Source organism: Miscanthus floridulus, chromosome 6 (genome assembly GCF_019320115.1).
Source record: "Miscanthus floridulus cultivar M001 chromosome 6, ASM1932011v1, whole genome shotgun sequence".
Lineage (NCBI taxonomy): Eukaryota > Viridiplantae > Streptophyta > Magnoliopsida > Poales > Poaceae > Miscanthus > Miscanthus floridulus.
In genome coordinates, this window is record NC_089585.1 from 123,503,614 (window position 1) to 123,520,281 (window position 16,668).

Sequence of the window (16,668 nt, forward strand, 5' to 3'; positions counted from 1 at the left end):
ATATGATAATAGGGATAAAAACACAAATATCATAATAAAACAGGGGTAAAAACATATGGGCAAAGTTGTCCATTTGTCTAAGAGAGACATAATAGACCATTGGTAAAGTCTCTCTTCGTTTTGAAATCGCAGGGTAAAATCACAAACTTAAAAAAACAAGGACAAAATCACCAACACGCTTCAAAACAGAGGTAGAAATGCTTAAGCCCCTGAAATTTATGTTAAATTTAACAATATACACTTTAAGTTGAATCGAGTAAATATCTGAATAGAAATCCAAACCCGAGACATCTGTTTTGTATTCGTATTCGAAAATATCTATATCCGTATTTGTATTCGAATTAAAATGTGCTAAAAGATGATCGGCATGTTCGCTGGTTAGTTTCTGAACTGATAAGCCTAGCTAACGCTGATGTGTTGTGAGAGGAAAATACTATTGGTTAACTGATAAACCCTGACTGAAATTAACAAGTGAACATGTTGGATATCTAGATCTCGAATCCGATCCATTTCCATCCTCAAACGGTGTGATAGGTACTATGCAAAAGTGGAAGAGTAGTAGCAGCAGCATTGTCTGGTCCACGGTGTGAATTGTAACAGGATATGCACGAGACGTCCTTTTTTTAAACATGGGGTGCTGCATGTTTTGCTGTCTTACTTATTCAGCGATTCTACGCTTTATTAGTTTGCCTGATAAGTGATGACTTAAAAGTATTACGAGAGAATGGCGCGAGCGAACTGGGCACTATCTCTGGCCGCCTAAGTTGGCCTCCTACTCCACTCGTACTTTTTTTTCCTCCACGACGCAATTCTTCCCCGACACAACGCCCCCGACGCGACCTGCCGTGCGACCTTGCTCGGCGTCGCGGCCAACCCCGGCGGCCACCCCCGGCGGCCTGTGGGCGGTGGAGGCAACCTCCGGCGGCGTGCGGGCGGCAGAGACCAGTCTCGGCGGCTTGCCCTCCCCGTCGCGGCCAGCCCCGGCGGCGGTGCCCTCCCCGTCGCGGCCTGCAGGTGGCGCGGCCCTGCCCCGGCGGCGCTTCTTGGCACCCCTCCCGATGGCCTGCCCTACTGCCCCTCCCCAGCGCGGGTGTGGCTGCCGGCGGCGCCCCTCCCCGGCGTGGGTACAGCTCCCGACGGCGCCCCTTCCCGGCACCTGTGCGGCTTCCGGTGGTGCCCCTGCCCGGCTCCGTGCGGTTTCCGGCACTACCCTTGCTCTGCTCCATAGGAAGAAGAAGGTGATAGAGGATCTGTAAGGATGAATTTGGGGGGGGGGGGGGGGGGGGGGGGGGGGGGGGGTTGTCAGTTTTAGGTAGTGCCGCTGGAGCTAACAACAAAATATAGGCAGTATGAAAATTGGTCTCTACCTAAATAGAGACTATGGGGTGTGTTTTAGGTAGTAATGCTGGAGATACTCTCAGGCCCTTGCTCTAACCAAACGGTATTAAATCCATTTTGAATGAGCCACAAATTAATGGCTACACACCCTAGGAATCGAAGCAATGGCGTCTCGTGTGTTTGCGGCGGCGGCGGCCTCCTCCCGGTTGCCCCTGGCTCGCCGTATCACTAGCCTCCTCCCGGTTGCCCCTGGCTCGCCGTATCACTAGCCGTGGCGTACCTGGTCCACAAGGTACGCACATACGCAGCACACCTTCTCCTTCGCCCTCTCCTGGGTCCTGACCTAGGAATCGTACACGCCGGTTGTCTGGCTCATTGATTAGGCTCGTCCCTGGACATCCCTGGTTCGATCTGCTTGCCAGGATTCTTAATTGGCTGCGATTTTGTTTATGAATCAGTTGTTTGTGGTAGCTGGTAGGTTATCCTATTCCTATGTGGTCGGTTCTATTGTGCAGCATGGAGGAATCAGTGCCCCTTGGGCCTTGGTTGTTGTTGAGGCTGAAGGACAGCAAGCATGTGTTTCGCTATTTAGCTTGCTTTGTTGATTCGCTTGTATTTGTGCTTGCTAGGTCGCAGTTGGTATTATTCGGAGAAGGTGAACTTGTGGGAGGATCCGAGGAGCCCCATGAGGTGGAAGAATTCTCACGTGAGTACTTTCGGAATATCTTGTCCAATTCAATTCAGTGCAGCACTACACAGCTTATGGTATTGATCGAGTTATTTATGTTCACTAAATATGTGCCCGTGCGTTGCACGGCTGCTATGAATTTTTGGCCACGGCAACTGCAAAGGATTGATAATTTTCACAAAATAATAAAAAACTATTAAATGATTTTGCATTGGGAACTTAAAACTATTTCGAAACACATTTAGGCTTTTTATCATATTCAAAATAATTCACGCAATGCCAATTCTTTTGTTCCAGATCGAGTACGGCCCTGACCTCGAGCCTCTTCTGGTCTGCACACGCAGACTGACTTTAGAGCAGTCTATGGATTGCACATGTCGTTAGGCTTTTCAAGATTTATATTTCACAAGCAATGACACGGTTACACTCTTTGGTTGAAAGGAACTTAACAAAATTTGAGTAATAATTTTTGGATTTGGTTTTGATTTTATATAAATTTTATAAGTTTCAGTCAATTTGTGTATTGTTTGTGGAAATACAAGAAGCTAACAAAACACTTTGTATTGGGAACCCTGAAGTCTATGTAAATCTTGAGATCAACATTCATTTGTTGTTTATATATTTCTTTACATTTTTTCACGTGGAACCCTTCACTTTTTCCTATTGTTGCCATCAACTCCTTGCTGAATTAGATCACGAAGACTCACATTCTCTTGCATAGGATTGGCCTCGCCTCCATCGTGGCCCTGGACGGTCGCGTCGCTCTCGCCCACTGCCTCCATGGCCGCGGGGGTGTGCGGCGCGATGGCCTCCTGCGCGAACTTGCGCACACTCTCCTTGCTCTAGGCGACAGGCTGGGGCAAGGGAGCAAGCGATGGAGGGAGGGAGCGGGCGGACAAGGAATTAGACCGATTAGGCAAATGGCAATGGCGGCAGGCGGGCCGATTGGGAAGTAAAGAAGAGAGAGAGAGTGGGCGACACCGGGGTTACGAATTTTTGCCCATATTTTTGGAAAATAATAAAAAAGTAATAAACAATTTTGTAAATCCTTCCAGGCCTCTTCTTCCTTCTCATTTAAGACCAAATCTCTGGAACACGCACACGCACCCATTGTAAGACTGGACGTAGGGTTCCGGCCTCAACCAGTATAACTGCTCGTGTCTTTGGATGCTACCATCGTTTTCCTAGAGCAGCACGACCCACCGGCCTCAACCAGTATAACTCCTAGAGTAGCACGACCCACGTATAAATTCACTAGTCGGTTTACTGCATGGCATTGGACTCTTAAGACTGGCTTTCATTAAGAGGCAGGGTGTCAAGTGGATCTGGTTGGGTGCTAGTGAAACCCTCCTCAACTGGCACTAAGCTGGCACTACTTGGTCAATGCTAAAACCTAAGATCCAATTGTGCACAATACAGCAGGCCAATATAAGCTTCACCTGTGTCTTGTATGGGTGAAAGAGCTTGTTGTCTAGGATACGAAACCTGTTCTTCACTGCACCAAAAGCCCTCTCCACAGTGACCCTTAGTGACGAGTGCCTTAGGTTGAAAAGCTCCCTTGCATTGGTTGGGTGGTTTCTACTCCCATACTCTGCGGCATGCATAACCTGGAATTTACCTACAATTGAACATTTACTGTGTGTGCCAATGGTAAGGACATAAATGCATTGATTAGGTAGTGCAGTTACCTTCTAGGACAGTGAACCCATCATTCTTCTCAATGGCATTAACCAGGATAAGCGCACCATGGGCAGAGCCCTCCCAGCCAGCAAGGACATGTGTGAACTTGAGATCAAAGTCCACAGCAGCCATGACATTTTGTGTGGGGTTGTGTTTTCTACCCATGAAAGCAGCCTGCATGTGTCTAGGCACCCTTGCCATCAATGGCACCAATGCATTCCTAAAACCATGAAGTGAGATAACAGAATATGCACATCTACCTAATGCACTTCAAGAATGGATTCCATCTATGGCTTCCAAGTACCTTTGGGTGGATGGTAGTGCTAGGAGACTTCATCATTTCATTCCTAAGTTTACCAACAACATACAAGACCTGGTGGAAGTGCCTGCTGTCTCTATGGACCTCCTAAATCACTGGTGGACAACTCTAAACCTTTGGTTGTGACCAACCACATGAAGGAACATTGCAACCTGCTCCTCAATTGTGCATCCTTCTCTTTCAGATACAAGGCTCCTAGCTCTAAAAAGTTTGCATAAAGCAAAAAAAGGAGCTCTTGTCATCCTAAGCATGGATAGGCACTCTCCATCAGGGGAGTTCCTGTTTTCCTTTTAAGCCTAGTGGTAACAAAGGACAGCATGACAACAACCATGGCAGCTGATTGTCTACACATTATCTCACGACTCTCAGAGGGATCCATCGACATGCATATAACAATGAAACACAGATCATCATACCCAGCCTGGCCTCAACATGATTGTACAATGATTCAATAAGCAAATAACGCACGGCTGCATGTAGGTACATGCCTCCAGGGGCCTAGGACAACGCCATTGGCCATAACAAAAAAATACAGGGCTAACCAGACAACCATCAGGTGTGCAGAGGTAAACAAGAAGCACATCATCTGGAAAAACGAGCTAGTGTAAGAACCACCATCAATGAACTATCAAATGAAACCCTAATCCATCATGAAACACAACTTGTATGATGAAATGAACGAATCATGAATTGCAACTACGATAACAAACCCTAACATCATCGCCATCAAGAGATAGGGGGGATTGGGGGTCGATTTCACCTCGGGGTCGGCGTCGGCCCAAAGGAGCGGCGTAGCTGGGAGAAGAAGAAGACCAGGCGAGGAAGAGGAAGCAGAGATCCGGCCGGAAGAACAACATCCGCACCACCGCATCAATTAAAGAAGATGGAAGAAGACGGCCGCCTCCACAGAGTCGCGTCGAAGTAGATCCAAGGCGGGGGAATGGAGACGAAGCCTGCCGGGGAAGGATGCCGCCGCGACGGACACCAGCTCACCACCACCGCCGGTCTCTCATGTGGGTAGAGGAAGGGCGAAGAGCAGGGAGACGAGACACAGCGGCAACGACCCCTTATAAAGGCGGTAGATTTCGCTGGTGGGGAGCGCGCGCGGAGGTTTTACCCTTCTCGCGCGAGCCCGCGCGAGCCACCTGTCGTCGCGCTAAATCGCCCTCCTTGCCCTGCTCGCAGCCGTGTAAAAAAAAACGAACTCTAGGTTCGTTTCCCAGAGAAAGCGGAGAGCTCCAGAGCGGACCAAGAGCACCAAACATGGGCGTTGTAGTCTGGCGCACGCTTCCAAACACGCCCGCCTAGCCGAGGTACTGACGATGGCGCGGTAGGCTGTGGTAATACGCCTCCTTCCCTAAACCTCCTCGTGCTCGCTTTCTCCTCCCGCACCGGCGACTCCGAGTTGCAGGCCTAGGGTTCCCGAATCCTTTCGATCAGGCGAGTTGCAGCTGGGGCAGGGTCCTCTCTCCTCCCTCCTCGTGCTCGCTTTCTCCTCCTGCACCGGCGACTCCGAGTTGCAGGCCTAGGGTTTCCGAATCCTTTCGATCGGGCGAGTTGCAGCGGGGGCAGGGTCCTGAGGATGTGAGGCGGCACCCGCATGAGATTAAGGACCATCCGGATGCTGATTTAATCTTACGGTTGGCTCATGTATGGAGGCGTAGCGAGGAGTTTGGTGCGTGTGCGACAGTTCCTGTAGTTACAAGGTCTGATTCTCATCCTTCTTCCCCTGATTCCTCTGCTCCCCTTCGTGGAGCGGAAGCAGGTGTTCTCTGGTCAACTCTTGGAGGAGATACACGCTCTTTCTCCCAGGTTGTTCGGGCTCCTGCGCAGCCTCGGACTACCATGGATCAGAGACCATACTACCATAACAGGGGGAGGAAGGTTTGGCGGAGGCCGGGGCTTTCCTGGACGCCAAAACGACAGAGGGGGCGGCGGATACAGGGGAGGCCGTGGTCATCTTAAGCTCTGGTGAAGTCTCTGAAGACAAGATTTGCCAAACTGTGATTGTCAGTGGAAAATCTAACAAGAGGAAGGAGTTGGCAGCAGGGGAAGAAGAGGTGTTGGGTACTGCTACTGATAGGGCTGTGTCACTAAGCGCACACCATGGTACTCAAGACCCACCAGCTGTTGTTTCAAGCCAGGAAGAAGGATGGGAGAAGATGCAAGTAGAAGATGTGCTGCCGTGCTGGATGTAGAAGATGTGCTGAATGATAACACTACTAGCCTGGATGTTCACATGAAGAATGACGACACAAATGAGGCTAAGCTCTCACAAGATGATGGGTACCAAAAGAAGGTGCTGGAAGAAGTCATACAAGCTAAAGGCAGAGGTTGAGGATATTGGTACTGTTGAAGTGGAGACTACTGATAACATGAATAGTTCTGTGGGTATTCTTTCTCTTGGAAACATCAAGGAATATGGGGCTGAGTGGCAGGAAGTGAGAAAAAGCAAGAGAATCAGAGTTGAAGATTGAAGAACAGCTAAAAATCAAGATGTCCCAGGATCAGATCAGCCAAGGTGCTATTCCTAGTCAGAACTCCTTTGCAGTTCTTAATAATTCCTCTATTATTGTTCTTGCTGCTCAAATGGGGATTCATGCTGAATCCACATCATATGAAAAAATTGATATGTTAAAAGGCCTTGAAAATGCCACGATGAAATTGAATGAGCAAAACATTGGTCCTAGTACCTCTGTCAATAACTTGGAGGATGAAAATTCTCCCTTTGAAACTGAAATTGTGAATGGATGGGCAACTGAGGAGTCTTAAGAGGAGCCTTGCATAATAGTTGCAAGTGCCACAAAGAAAAGATCGGCTAAGAAGAGGAATAAAAAACACAGAGCTTCCATGAACCAACCTTCTGATGGTTCAAAGAACTCTGTTGGAGTGGAGTCTATGGCTAGCCCTAGATTCTACCATTAAGAAGGTATGTAAGTGATAGGAATCATTTGGAATTGTAGAGATGCGGAAGGTCTTAGTATGTTTATTATGGATTTAATTTGGGAATACAAGGCTGATTTCATTGATCTCCAAGAGACTATGAAGAAGTCATATACTGATTCCCTCTAATGGGAAGTCTGGGGATATGCTTAGTGGTATAAAAAATGATAGATTTGATGTAGAGAGCTTTGAAAGTGGAGATTATTTGATTTATGTCCAATGTTTTTGATATGATGCTGTAGAAAAACATTGGACCTTAGCCAATGTATATGGCCCTGCACATGATAATGATAAGGACAGCTTCCTGGCTGTACTGTCCAGCTTTTGCTTCAAAGCTAAACATCCCTTACTAATTGGAGGGGACTTCAATATTTTAAGGTTCAGCACAAAAATGAGAACTATGTGGACAATGATTTTTCTAATACTTTCAATTTGATTATCAATACTTATGAGCTCAGAACTACCTTTAATTGGAGGTAAGTTCTCCTGGAGCAGGAAGGAGCCTACTTTAGAAAGACTAAATAGAGTCTTAATGGCTGAGGCTTGGGAAAAAGAGTTTCCCCTATGCAATCTGAAGAAGATTCCTAGACACATGTCAGACCTGAGATGGCTCAAAAAACTGATTCAAAGCCTTTTTGCTTTGAAAATTCATGGTTGAAACATCCATAATTTTTGTTTAAAATCAAGGAAATATGGGGCAGAAGTGTTCATACTAAATGTGCCTAAATGTGTGTATCAAAATGGACAGAATTAAGAAGTTTTTGAAAGGTTGGGGCCAGAGTCTAAAAGGACATACTAGAAAAGTAGAAAATACAAAAATTTGTTAAAAGGATAATTGAGGTATTAGAAAAACAAGAGGAACTTGATGTCCTCCCTTCTGACAGGCTGGATAGAAAGTCCTTCATTCAATCTGAGCTGTGTGGAATTTGGAAGGACATTATTCGCCCTCTCCGTTGCGGTCGGTTCATGTTCGTTGATCCCTTGGTGATTAGCTTCGTGGCCAGCCGTTAGTTTTCGTTTTCAATTCTGAACGGTTTTTAACGTGGTGGAAAAAAAACAAAGATGAAGATAAACAAGAAGATGAGGATGACCCTTCTAACACTAACTCTTCACATAAGCATGCAAACAAGAAACGAAAGGTTGGAATGGGAACAAGGTTCCATATGCGTACACAAAGAAGAACCACAAGGTTGGTCATGGTCAACCCACATGTATGGAGAAGGTTGGGGATGAGAATAAGGTTCCAAAAGGGGACACAAAAAAGAACCACAAGGATGGATGGAGGTGGAAAATGCTACCAATCTTACTACCAATCTTCTTGTGGTGGGAAATGCTACCAATCTTGTTGTGGTGGAAGATGGTACCGATCTTGTTGTGGTAATGCTACCAATCTTGTTGTGGTGGAAGATGGTACTGATCTTGTTGTGGTGGAAGATGCTACCGATCTTCTTGTGGTGGAAGATGCTACCGATCTTGTTGTGGTGGAAGATGCTACCGATCTTGTTGTGGAAGATGCTAGCAATGCTACTAATCTTGTGTTGGATCCGAAGCAGAAACAGGAAATGCAGGTATCATATGTGTTCAAGATATTGTATTCCACTGGTGTTCTCCATATTTCAATGCTGTTCCTAATACTAAAGGGCAACATGAATCTTTGTCTGTCATTTTTTTTGCGATCATTTTTTTCACCCATCTGTCTTTTTAGTGGGGTTGCACATTTTTTTCTTCGTCAGTTGTTTTCTTTTTGCCTTTTCCTCATTTTTTCCACTTTTGCCTATTGTTTTTTTCCTGTCACATGCTTGATTTTTTTGTTCTAATTTTTCTTTGGACCCTGTCAAGGGGGGAGCGGTGGCTGGTTTTTTTTTTTTGGAGAAAAAGGAGTAGGAAGGGAACATAAAGATAATTATAAAAAAAAATGATAAATGTGAAAAACAATGATGAAAAGGCAACATCATGGGCTTTGGAACCGTTAACACTTTGATCCGTTCCTTGTCCAGTCCGGTCTAAATAACTTTGCCCCTGAGCTGTACACATGCATTAGTGGAATCCGCGGCGAGGTCGACACATGGAAAAAGAGAGGTCTAGTTTTCATGTTTGATGGAAGTGTAACAATATTCCTGGCGTTAGCAGAGGTCAACATTAGTTTTCTGTCTTGATAGAAAATTCTATGTGGTCCCCTGTTACATTCTCAGTGACCCGAAAGTAGTATGATCTTGTAAAATATTACAACAGTTCGGCTTGCACAATAGTTTGTATATTTTAAGCTTATAAGGTGGCTAAGGGTGTTTTGTTGTTTTCGTTTTCATTTTGTGTTGCACTGTTGCACGTGTTTTGTTCAGTAAAAATTTCAACTGAGGCTAATACTGAGCGTTAAAGTAACATCCGTTTCCAAGTTCATCGAGTTAGATTTTATTTTTAATTTTCACATGTTTATTAGCTAGCTTGAAATAGTATCAAGTACTAAGTACCATAAGTTTGAGGTGATTTGGACATTTGGCATTGGCATCCATTTTTATCTAAAAGATATATTGGGTGTTGACAAGAAAAATCACCTGTGCATTGCAAAACAGACCAAACAATTAAACATGTGCATGTAGTTCTTGTAAGAACGGTGTCACAGAGAATACAAATGAGAAAACATGTAACTGTTACTATTTACAAATGAAATAAGGCAGTCAGCAAATTCCCAATACTTGAGTCAAAGGCAAGGTTGGTAAATAAGAAAAAAAAAGTTTGGGGCAGATTGGTGGTGATGGCAGGCACACCATCACCACCAACTCCTGTTTTAAGTAGTAGAAAAATGCATCAGTTTTGCACATTTTCAACCTTCAAAAGCCTAGCTCTAAATACTCCACTATAAGGACGGCTTATTATGCTCACTATAATGGCGTCTAATAAGCCATATTTGCCATTAGCAGCCCATTACCCTTCCAATTCACTTCCCCACACCTGTCACATTGTAGTAGTTCTGGCAGTGGCTCTGTGTTAAACCATATGCTTTTCATGGAGTTCGCGCAGCAGCTAGCAGCGCAGAGTGGAGAGGGCATTGCCTCTGCATGGTGTAGGATGGTGCCAGATGCATCCTGTCTGGAATGCATCCCACCACTAGGGTTCGTGTTGGTGGACATGGTTTTCAAGGAACCTCCTATGTGGCATGTCAAGGTTGTGCTAGGGGCGTTGCCGCTGCGGTGATCCCATTTGGCATGTGCTGTTGACAGCTGTCGAATCCCCCAGACCACGTTGGAGATGAGGTAGCTGTAGGCGTGGAAGACGCTTGTGGAGGTGAGTAGTTGCTGATGATGGTGGAGCTGAGGGATAGACATGGTAGGACAGGTGATGGCAAGAAGAGTGGAGGTGGAAACGGCGGGGCAAAGATTCAGAACTACTCTCTTTATGTCACCTGAATGCTTGAGATGTTTCTGGGCTTGTTGGCTACTGTGGGATAGGGAAATAGGGGTAGCTGGGTAGGTGGTTCTTTTATCTTTTGCCCTTTTTCCATCCCTCTGTGTTTGCCATTTCTATCTAATCAACTCTAGGTTCTGTTTTTATGCTATCCATTCGACAGAAGGTAGCAGATTGCCTCCCCTCCATTTATACTAACTTAATAACCATGGTTGGGGGATTGAACATAAATATCTCCAGATTCGGGTGCACCATCTTTGCGTGGCTTGGATAGCATGCTTCGAGTTCCAACTACTCAGGCAATCCATACATTTTGCTCACTGCCTATCCATGTGCTATGCAAAGAGGGGAGGGAGTAAAGGGGACACTATGATCATTTATGTAGCATAATTTTTCCTTCTATTCTTGTAGATTGAGAAAACTCTTGTGCTTTCTATAAAAGCTTGAACTTAAACATTTTTAATGGAAAATCTCAGATTGAGGGTCCAATCGAATATGCCACTTTCCTTGAGTTCTGCTTGCTCTTTCCATTTGAGGTTTGGTCTCAACATGAGATCTTGTTTTGTTGACATCTTATATAAGATGTTTACTTAGTTCATTAAAAACGACAGTAACTCTAATGGATAAGTAATAAGCAGCTTTTATATATATTGTTGAGATTGAGATACTCCTTGCTTCTTACCAACTAGCTTGATTTTCTTTTTATATTTGACAGGTCCTGTTAGAGCACAATTTTCTCTTGACGATTTACAATGGCCAAGGAGACAACAGAAGATTTGGGAACTGGGACCAAGGTATCAAGAAATATGGACAGACATCCATCGTAAGTTGTGGGATAACGTTTTTGCTTACTGAGTGTTTAACTGACCATGACTATTGTACTTGGACACGCTGGTTGACCTAGGCATATGGCCACTGATCTAAACATGGCAGATCTGGTTCAGACTGGTTGCTTCAAGGACAATGAGAGGGCTCGGAAAGAATAGTGCCCCTCTAGTGTATGAGGGGTCATTGTAGAATGTAGAGGAATGATGGTGGGTCGTGCTATTGGTTGGAATGTTAGTTTTGGAGAGCTGTTTATGCATTCCATTTGATCTGTCTGTTTATTAGTTTGGGAAAAAAGTTAGAGCAGAATACATTTGAATGATTGCTAGACTCAGGCCCAACCACACTTGTTTCAGTAGTTTAAATTCCAATTCAGTAGTTTGCTATACTCAAGCATTGGCATCATTGTGTTATTTTCCGTTATTTTTTAGTTGTTGCAGGCCTGTAGCAAGTTGCACGGGTGGCTGGAGCTGCTGGTGGCTGGCTCAGAACAAGCTCCTGCCGCCGCCGGGACCCTGCTCCCTGGTCCCAAATTACACCTGCGACCTTGCTCCCGCCGTCGGCCAAGAACAAGTTCCCGCCACCGCCACCGCCAGCGAACGGCACTGCCACCCAGTGAAGGTGTGTCCTTGCTCCTTCCCTGGAGGTTCTTTGGTTGGCCCGCTAGGCAATGCGAAGGCATCTGCCGTCACTCTGATCTTTGTCGTCAGTCTAGACTAGAGTTCGATCCATACAGCTTGTTCAGATCCTTTCACTTGCTCAGTTACCTGCGAATTTTTTCATGTGAGTGCCTTTTAGATCTACAGCATCTTGCCCATTCAGTTATTCACCCTGCTTTGCAATGCTTTTTATAGATGCATAGTCCTGCATGAATTAATTAATTACTAGTAGGAAACTTCATTCTCCTGCTGGAAGCCGGGAAGGAATCAGCTGGCCTGGCTGCTGTTGTCCTGAACCCAGTCATTGCTCAGTGAAAGAATGATTCAGAAATGTAGTTAAATGCTTGAAGAAGTTAGGATTTTTTTTTAACTATGATGAATTAATGGTTAGTAGTTTCTTATATAGGGCAATGCTTATCAGTCCTACATTAGTCCTTTCAAAAGCAGCTTAAAATTCTTCCTGTGCTTAAAAGTCTTTGAAGGCTTCATCCATGCTATCTCATTTATATAGGAATAGGATATATTGCAAAGTTGACCTTGATGTGCTATGCATACATTTTTGGTGCTCGGGCTCTGCTACCTTGATTACTTTGCTTCCACTGGCGCAGTTCTGTACATGTCTCTAGCACACTTGTGGTATTCAATCAGTTAGTGGCTTACCTGGAATTTAATCACAAACACATCCAAGGGGCTAGTGGTCTGTACATGTATGACACATGGTCAGTTTGTTGGTTTCCAGGTCGCTTCTCTGTTTTGAAGTGCTAGTGTTTGGTTAATATAGAGGCTTAGATAACTATTAAAACGTGCAGAGAATACAGTATATGATTTCCACGGCTTAGGTCACACTAGCAGTAGTAGTGCCTCTGGAAAAGAAAAATAATTGCTACACTAGTTTTTTTTTCCTATTCCAGTTCTGCTATCTATTACCTTTTCTGTGTCATTACCATTTTCTGTGTTGTGAGCTGTGACACTTTGCTCGCCCTGGATGATAGATTCTGGATAGTGATTGATTGATTACTTTGCATCACCAGCTGCCAATGAAGTCTCAAGTGTGTGCTATGTAGGCATGACTGCTTTGCCAAATGATCAAAGTGCAATGCAGTAACTTTAATTCATGAGGTGCCATTTGTTATGTCTTGAATATCCATACAGGTATATGCCTATTTCTAGAGATTTTTCAGTGTTGAACTCAGATTTTGAGAGCAAAAACTGTAAGATATGTGATCCTTGTGACCATTCTGTTGTCACTGGCACAATTTTTGTGACATCACAAACAAGCCTAAAAATTTAGCGCACTAGAGATATAAACATTGGGTGCATTCTTTATTGTAACATGTGGTGTATTAGTTGTCATTTTTTGTGTACTTTCCGATGTCTTATTATTAATAAAATCGTTTGTCATTGACAGCTTTGTTATTGGCTTGACAGTTTTATTAGCACATTGCGGGCCTGGTGCAAGCGGTAGTCTTACCGCCTGTGATCGGAAGATCCCGGGTTCGAGTCGCGGTCTACTCGCATTTCACATGCGAGGGTAAGGCTTGCCAGTGACACCCTTCCCCAGACCCTGCACAGAGCGGGAGTTCTTTGCACTAGGTACGCCCTTTTATTGCTGTAATGCAGCTGCATACCTGCACACCCGTCATTGCTTGCAGTTTCTCTCTTGAGCTGTTTTAGTGGTATTTTGTTCACGTCTGAAACTTACTGTAGTTCATTGTTTGTTCAGTTGACCAGTTGTTTGCTTTCATGAGTTACTGGGTTGTTTACTCAAATAGTATAGTATGCATCAGTTACTGGGTCTTTTGAGCGGCTTAACTGTGTTGTGCCTCCTGTGAAAACAAGTTGTTCTTCGTTAAGTTTCTGCAGGTACCTGAAGTAGTTGACCAAGAAGTACCTGAAGACCAAGAAGTACGTCCCCGCCGCCTTCCTCCCCCACTCCATTTCGCCGCCTTCCTGCTCCCTCTCCGCCCTCGACCTACCCGCGCTCCCACGCCGCCGTGGATCTCTTCTGTCTCGACATCTCATCGGACAGCGGCATCAAAACCTCCGGCTCCGTAGGTGAGCTCGCCTCCAAACGCATCTTCTTTCCCGTTCCTCGATCTGTTAGGGTTTCAACATCTCCATCGTTTCTCTTAGGTCTTGGAATGTAAAGAGATTGTGGATTTATGATCCTACAAAGGGTTGGGTTTATGATCCTACAATGTTTAGAAAAGTAAAGAGATGCACTCTATATAAAGTATGTTCTTCAATATATAATTAAACCTATACAAAAAAGATTTCAATTATCTAATATCAAGTGAACATATCTATATTCCAATTTAGTCTTTCTTCTTCTTGCTGTGTAGAAGGTTACTATTTACTTTCATTTATAGATTCTGAGCTGTTAAATACATAGAAAATTCTTTTCAATTTTCAGCGGTACTTTTCTCATAGTTGCCACAGGAGCCTGTTAAAGAATAACAGTGTTAATGCTGTGCACATGATTTTGTTTCTTATATACAGCAGAGATGGACGAGCCAAAGCTTTGGAAGTCAGAGAGTAATGACAGACATTATGATAATTGTCCTTCAGAATCTGGCACGCTTGAAGAGAGTGCGAAAGGACAGCTGGTCACTTCTATATATAGTGAGTATATGAGTTATCTTTCTCGCAATAATCAAGACATCACCATCCCGACGTGGGAGTTGACTGATCATGATCTGAAGAAACTTGACAAGGCCTATATCATTGCAAAGGATTTCAGTCAGATGAAATGAAGCAAAGAATTAAGAATTTTGTGTATCCTATTATTGACCAGGTTTCTGAGAGCAGAGGGTTTTGTTTCAGGATTCCCAACAAGGCAGTGGACGAAATAAAGTAAAATAGTGATGTTTGCTTTCCACTCTTAAAGTGTGGAAAAGAAGTGAATTGGAATTTCTACTATGTAACTTACACTCACACTGCGGCAATGACAGCATGGGCATTGAAGGCTATCTTTGAGAATCTTGACTCGGAGTTAGCTGTCACACTTAGAGATCTCTTTTATCGGTGGTTATCTGTTTCAGACTCAAGTTGCGTCGGATGAGATTGTTACTGACATATGTTTCATGTTTGGATGTACACGGAGGTTCTTGAATCTTACTTGGTTGGGTTTGTAGGAAGATGAATATACACTTAAAAGATGGCAGAATTTTAGATTGCTCACATAAAACTCATTCCAGATGAGAGCAAGATTGAGAGCTGCACTTTTGATCAAGATCCGAAGTATATCCTTGTTCTGGAGAAGGAGACAATCTTTAACTACCTGGAGCGTTTAGAGTTTCATGATACCAAAAAGTGTATTATAATGACATCCAATGGCTCTCTTGATATTTCTTCACGTCGATTTTTGAAGTGGCTTTAGAGGGAGACCAAGCTATATGTCATTGGTGTGGCTGATGCAGACCCGTTATGATTGAAAATCATGAGATATTATTCCCAAAAAAGTGTAAATTTGGCTCAGGAGAACTTCAACCTTACAGTGCCATCTCTAATGTGGGTTGAGATTTCTTTGTTTGACATTGAAGAACTAGAAATAGAGTTAAACGAGTATAACTCAAAGAAATTAACTAAGAAAGATGTGGAGATTTTAGATAATTTACTCACTGACAAGTATACAAAGTTGACACCAAGATGGAAAGTGGCAGTGGAGAAAATGAGAGTTGTTGGCAGAAAAGCAAGTTTTGAAATGATGCATGAGCAAGGCTACCGCTATGTGGCAGATTGTTTACTACTGAAGCTAATAAACCGCGCAATGGGCATCGAAGAACAAACTACACCACAATGATGTGTCTCTAGTAAGTATTGATGGCTTCTTACTTATGGGTAATCATTCTTTTAAGCATTGATGATTGCTTAAAACAAGGCCATGTGATCAACATAATATCCCAGCAATGTGATCTCATGGCTGGGATATTATGTTGATCTCATGGTCTTGTTTTAAGCAATCATCAATGCTTAAAAGAATAGTTAAAAGAATGGTTACCCATAAGTAAGAAGCCATCAATACTTATCAGAGACACATCATTGTGATGTAGCTTGTTCTTCGATGCCCATTGTGCGGTTTATTAGTTTCGGTAGTAAACAATCTACCACGTAGCGGTAGCCATGCTCATGCATCATTTTAAAACTTGCTTTTCTGTCAACAGCTCTCATTTTCTCCATTGCCGCTTTCTATCTTGGTGTCAGCTTTGTATACTTGCCGGTGAGTAAATTATCTAAAATCTTCACATTTTTCTTAGTCAATTTCTTTGAGTTGTACTCGTTTAACTCTATTCCCAGTTCTTCAATGTCAAACAAAGAAATCCCAACCCACATTAGAGATGACACTGCAAGGTTGAAGTTCTCCTGAGTCAAATTTACACATCCTTGGGAATAATATCTCATGATTTCTAATCCTGACGGGTCTGCATCAGCCACACCAATGACAAGTAGCTTGGTCTCCCTCTGAAGCCACTTCAAAAATCGACGTGAAGAAATATTAGGTGAGCCATTGGATGTCATTATGATAACTTTTTGGTATCATGGAACTCTAAACGCTCTAGGTAGTTAAAGATTGTCTCCTTCTCTAGAATAAGGATATACTTCGGATCTTGATTAAAAGTGCAGCTCTCAATCTTGCTCACATCTGGAATGAGTTTTATGTGAGCAATCCAAGATTCTGTCATCTTTTAAGTGTATACTCATCTTCCCACAAACCCAACCAAGTAAGATTCAAGAACCTCCGTGTACATCCAAACATGAAACATATGTCAGTAACAATACCATCCGATGCAACTTGAGTCCGAAACAGATGACTG

General features: G+C 43.8%; 1 protein-coding gene across 32 annotated transcripts; it reads left to right on the forward strand.

Annotated features, from left to right (window-relative positions):
* The first annotated feature begins 745 nt into the window (after positions 1-745).
* Positions 746-15,751, forward strand: LOC136456839 (uncharacterized). Of its 32 annotated transcripts, none has more exons than XR_010759538.1 (8): positions 746-1,238; positions 1,968-2,044; positions 2,324-8,536; positions 11,086-11,193; positions 11,627-11,816; positions 13,283-13,447; positions 13,709-13,909; positions 14,354-15,750. XR_010759538.1 is itself a non-coding variant. In XM_066456833.1 (6 exons), the coding sequence occupies exons 2-5, from the start codon at positions 6,522-6,524 to the stop codon at positions 13,907-13,909; spliced, it is 495 nt and encodes a 164-aa protein (XP_066312930.1). In that variant the 5' UTR covers positions 1,905-2,044; positions 2,324-6,521; the 3' UTR covers positions 14,354-15,751. The 32 variants fall into 32 exon arrangements, 7 of the variants coding, with proteins under 7 accessions (XP_066312925.1, XP_066312926.1, XP_066312927.1 ...); XR_010759543.1 differs by having other exon boundaries at positions 7,853-8,536; XR_010759540.1 differs by lacking the exon at positions 746-1,238 and having other exon boundaries at positions 1,528-2,044; positions 2,324-6,546; positions 7,853-8,536.
* Positions 15,752-16,668: the final 917 nt, after the last annotated feature.

Bases quoted from the DNA above. Each gene is read 5' to 3' on its own strand.
- LOC136456839 (XM_066456827.1), top strand. From the start codon at position 8,114: ATGGGAACAAGGTTCCATATGCGTACACAAAGAAGAACCACAAGGTTG. The intron at 8,537-11,085 runs GTATCATATGTG...TATATTTGACAG, and splicing joins AGCAGAAACAGGAAATGCAG to GTCCTGTTAGAGCACAATTT. The intron at 11,194-11,626 runs GTAAGTTGTGGG...GTTATTTTTTAG, and splicing joins AATATGGACAGACATCCATC to TTGTTGCAGGCCTGTAGCAA.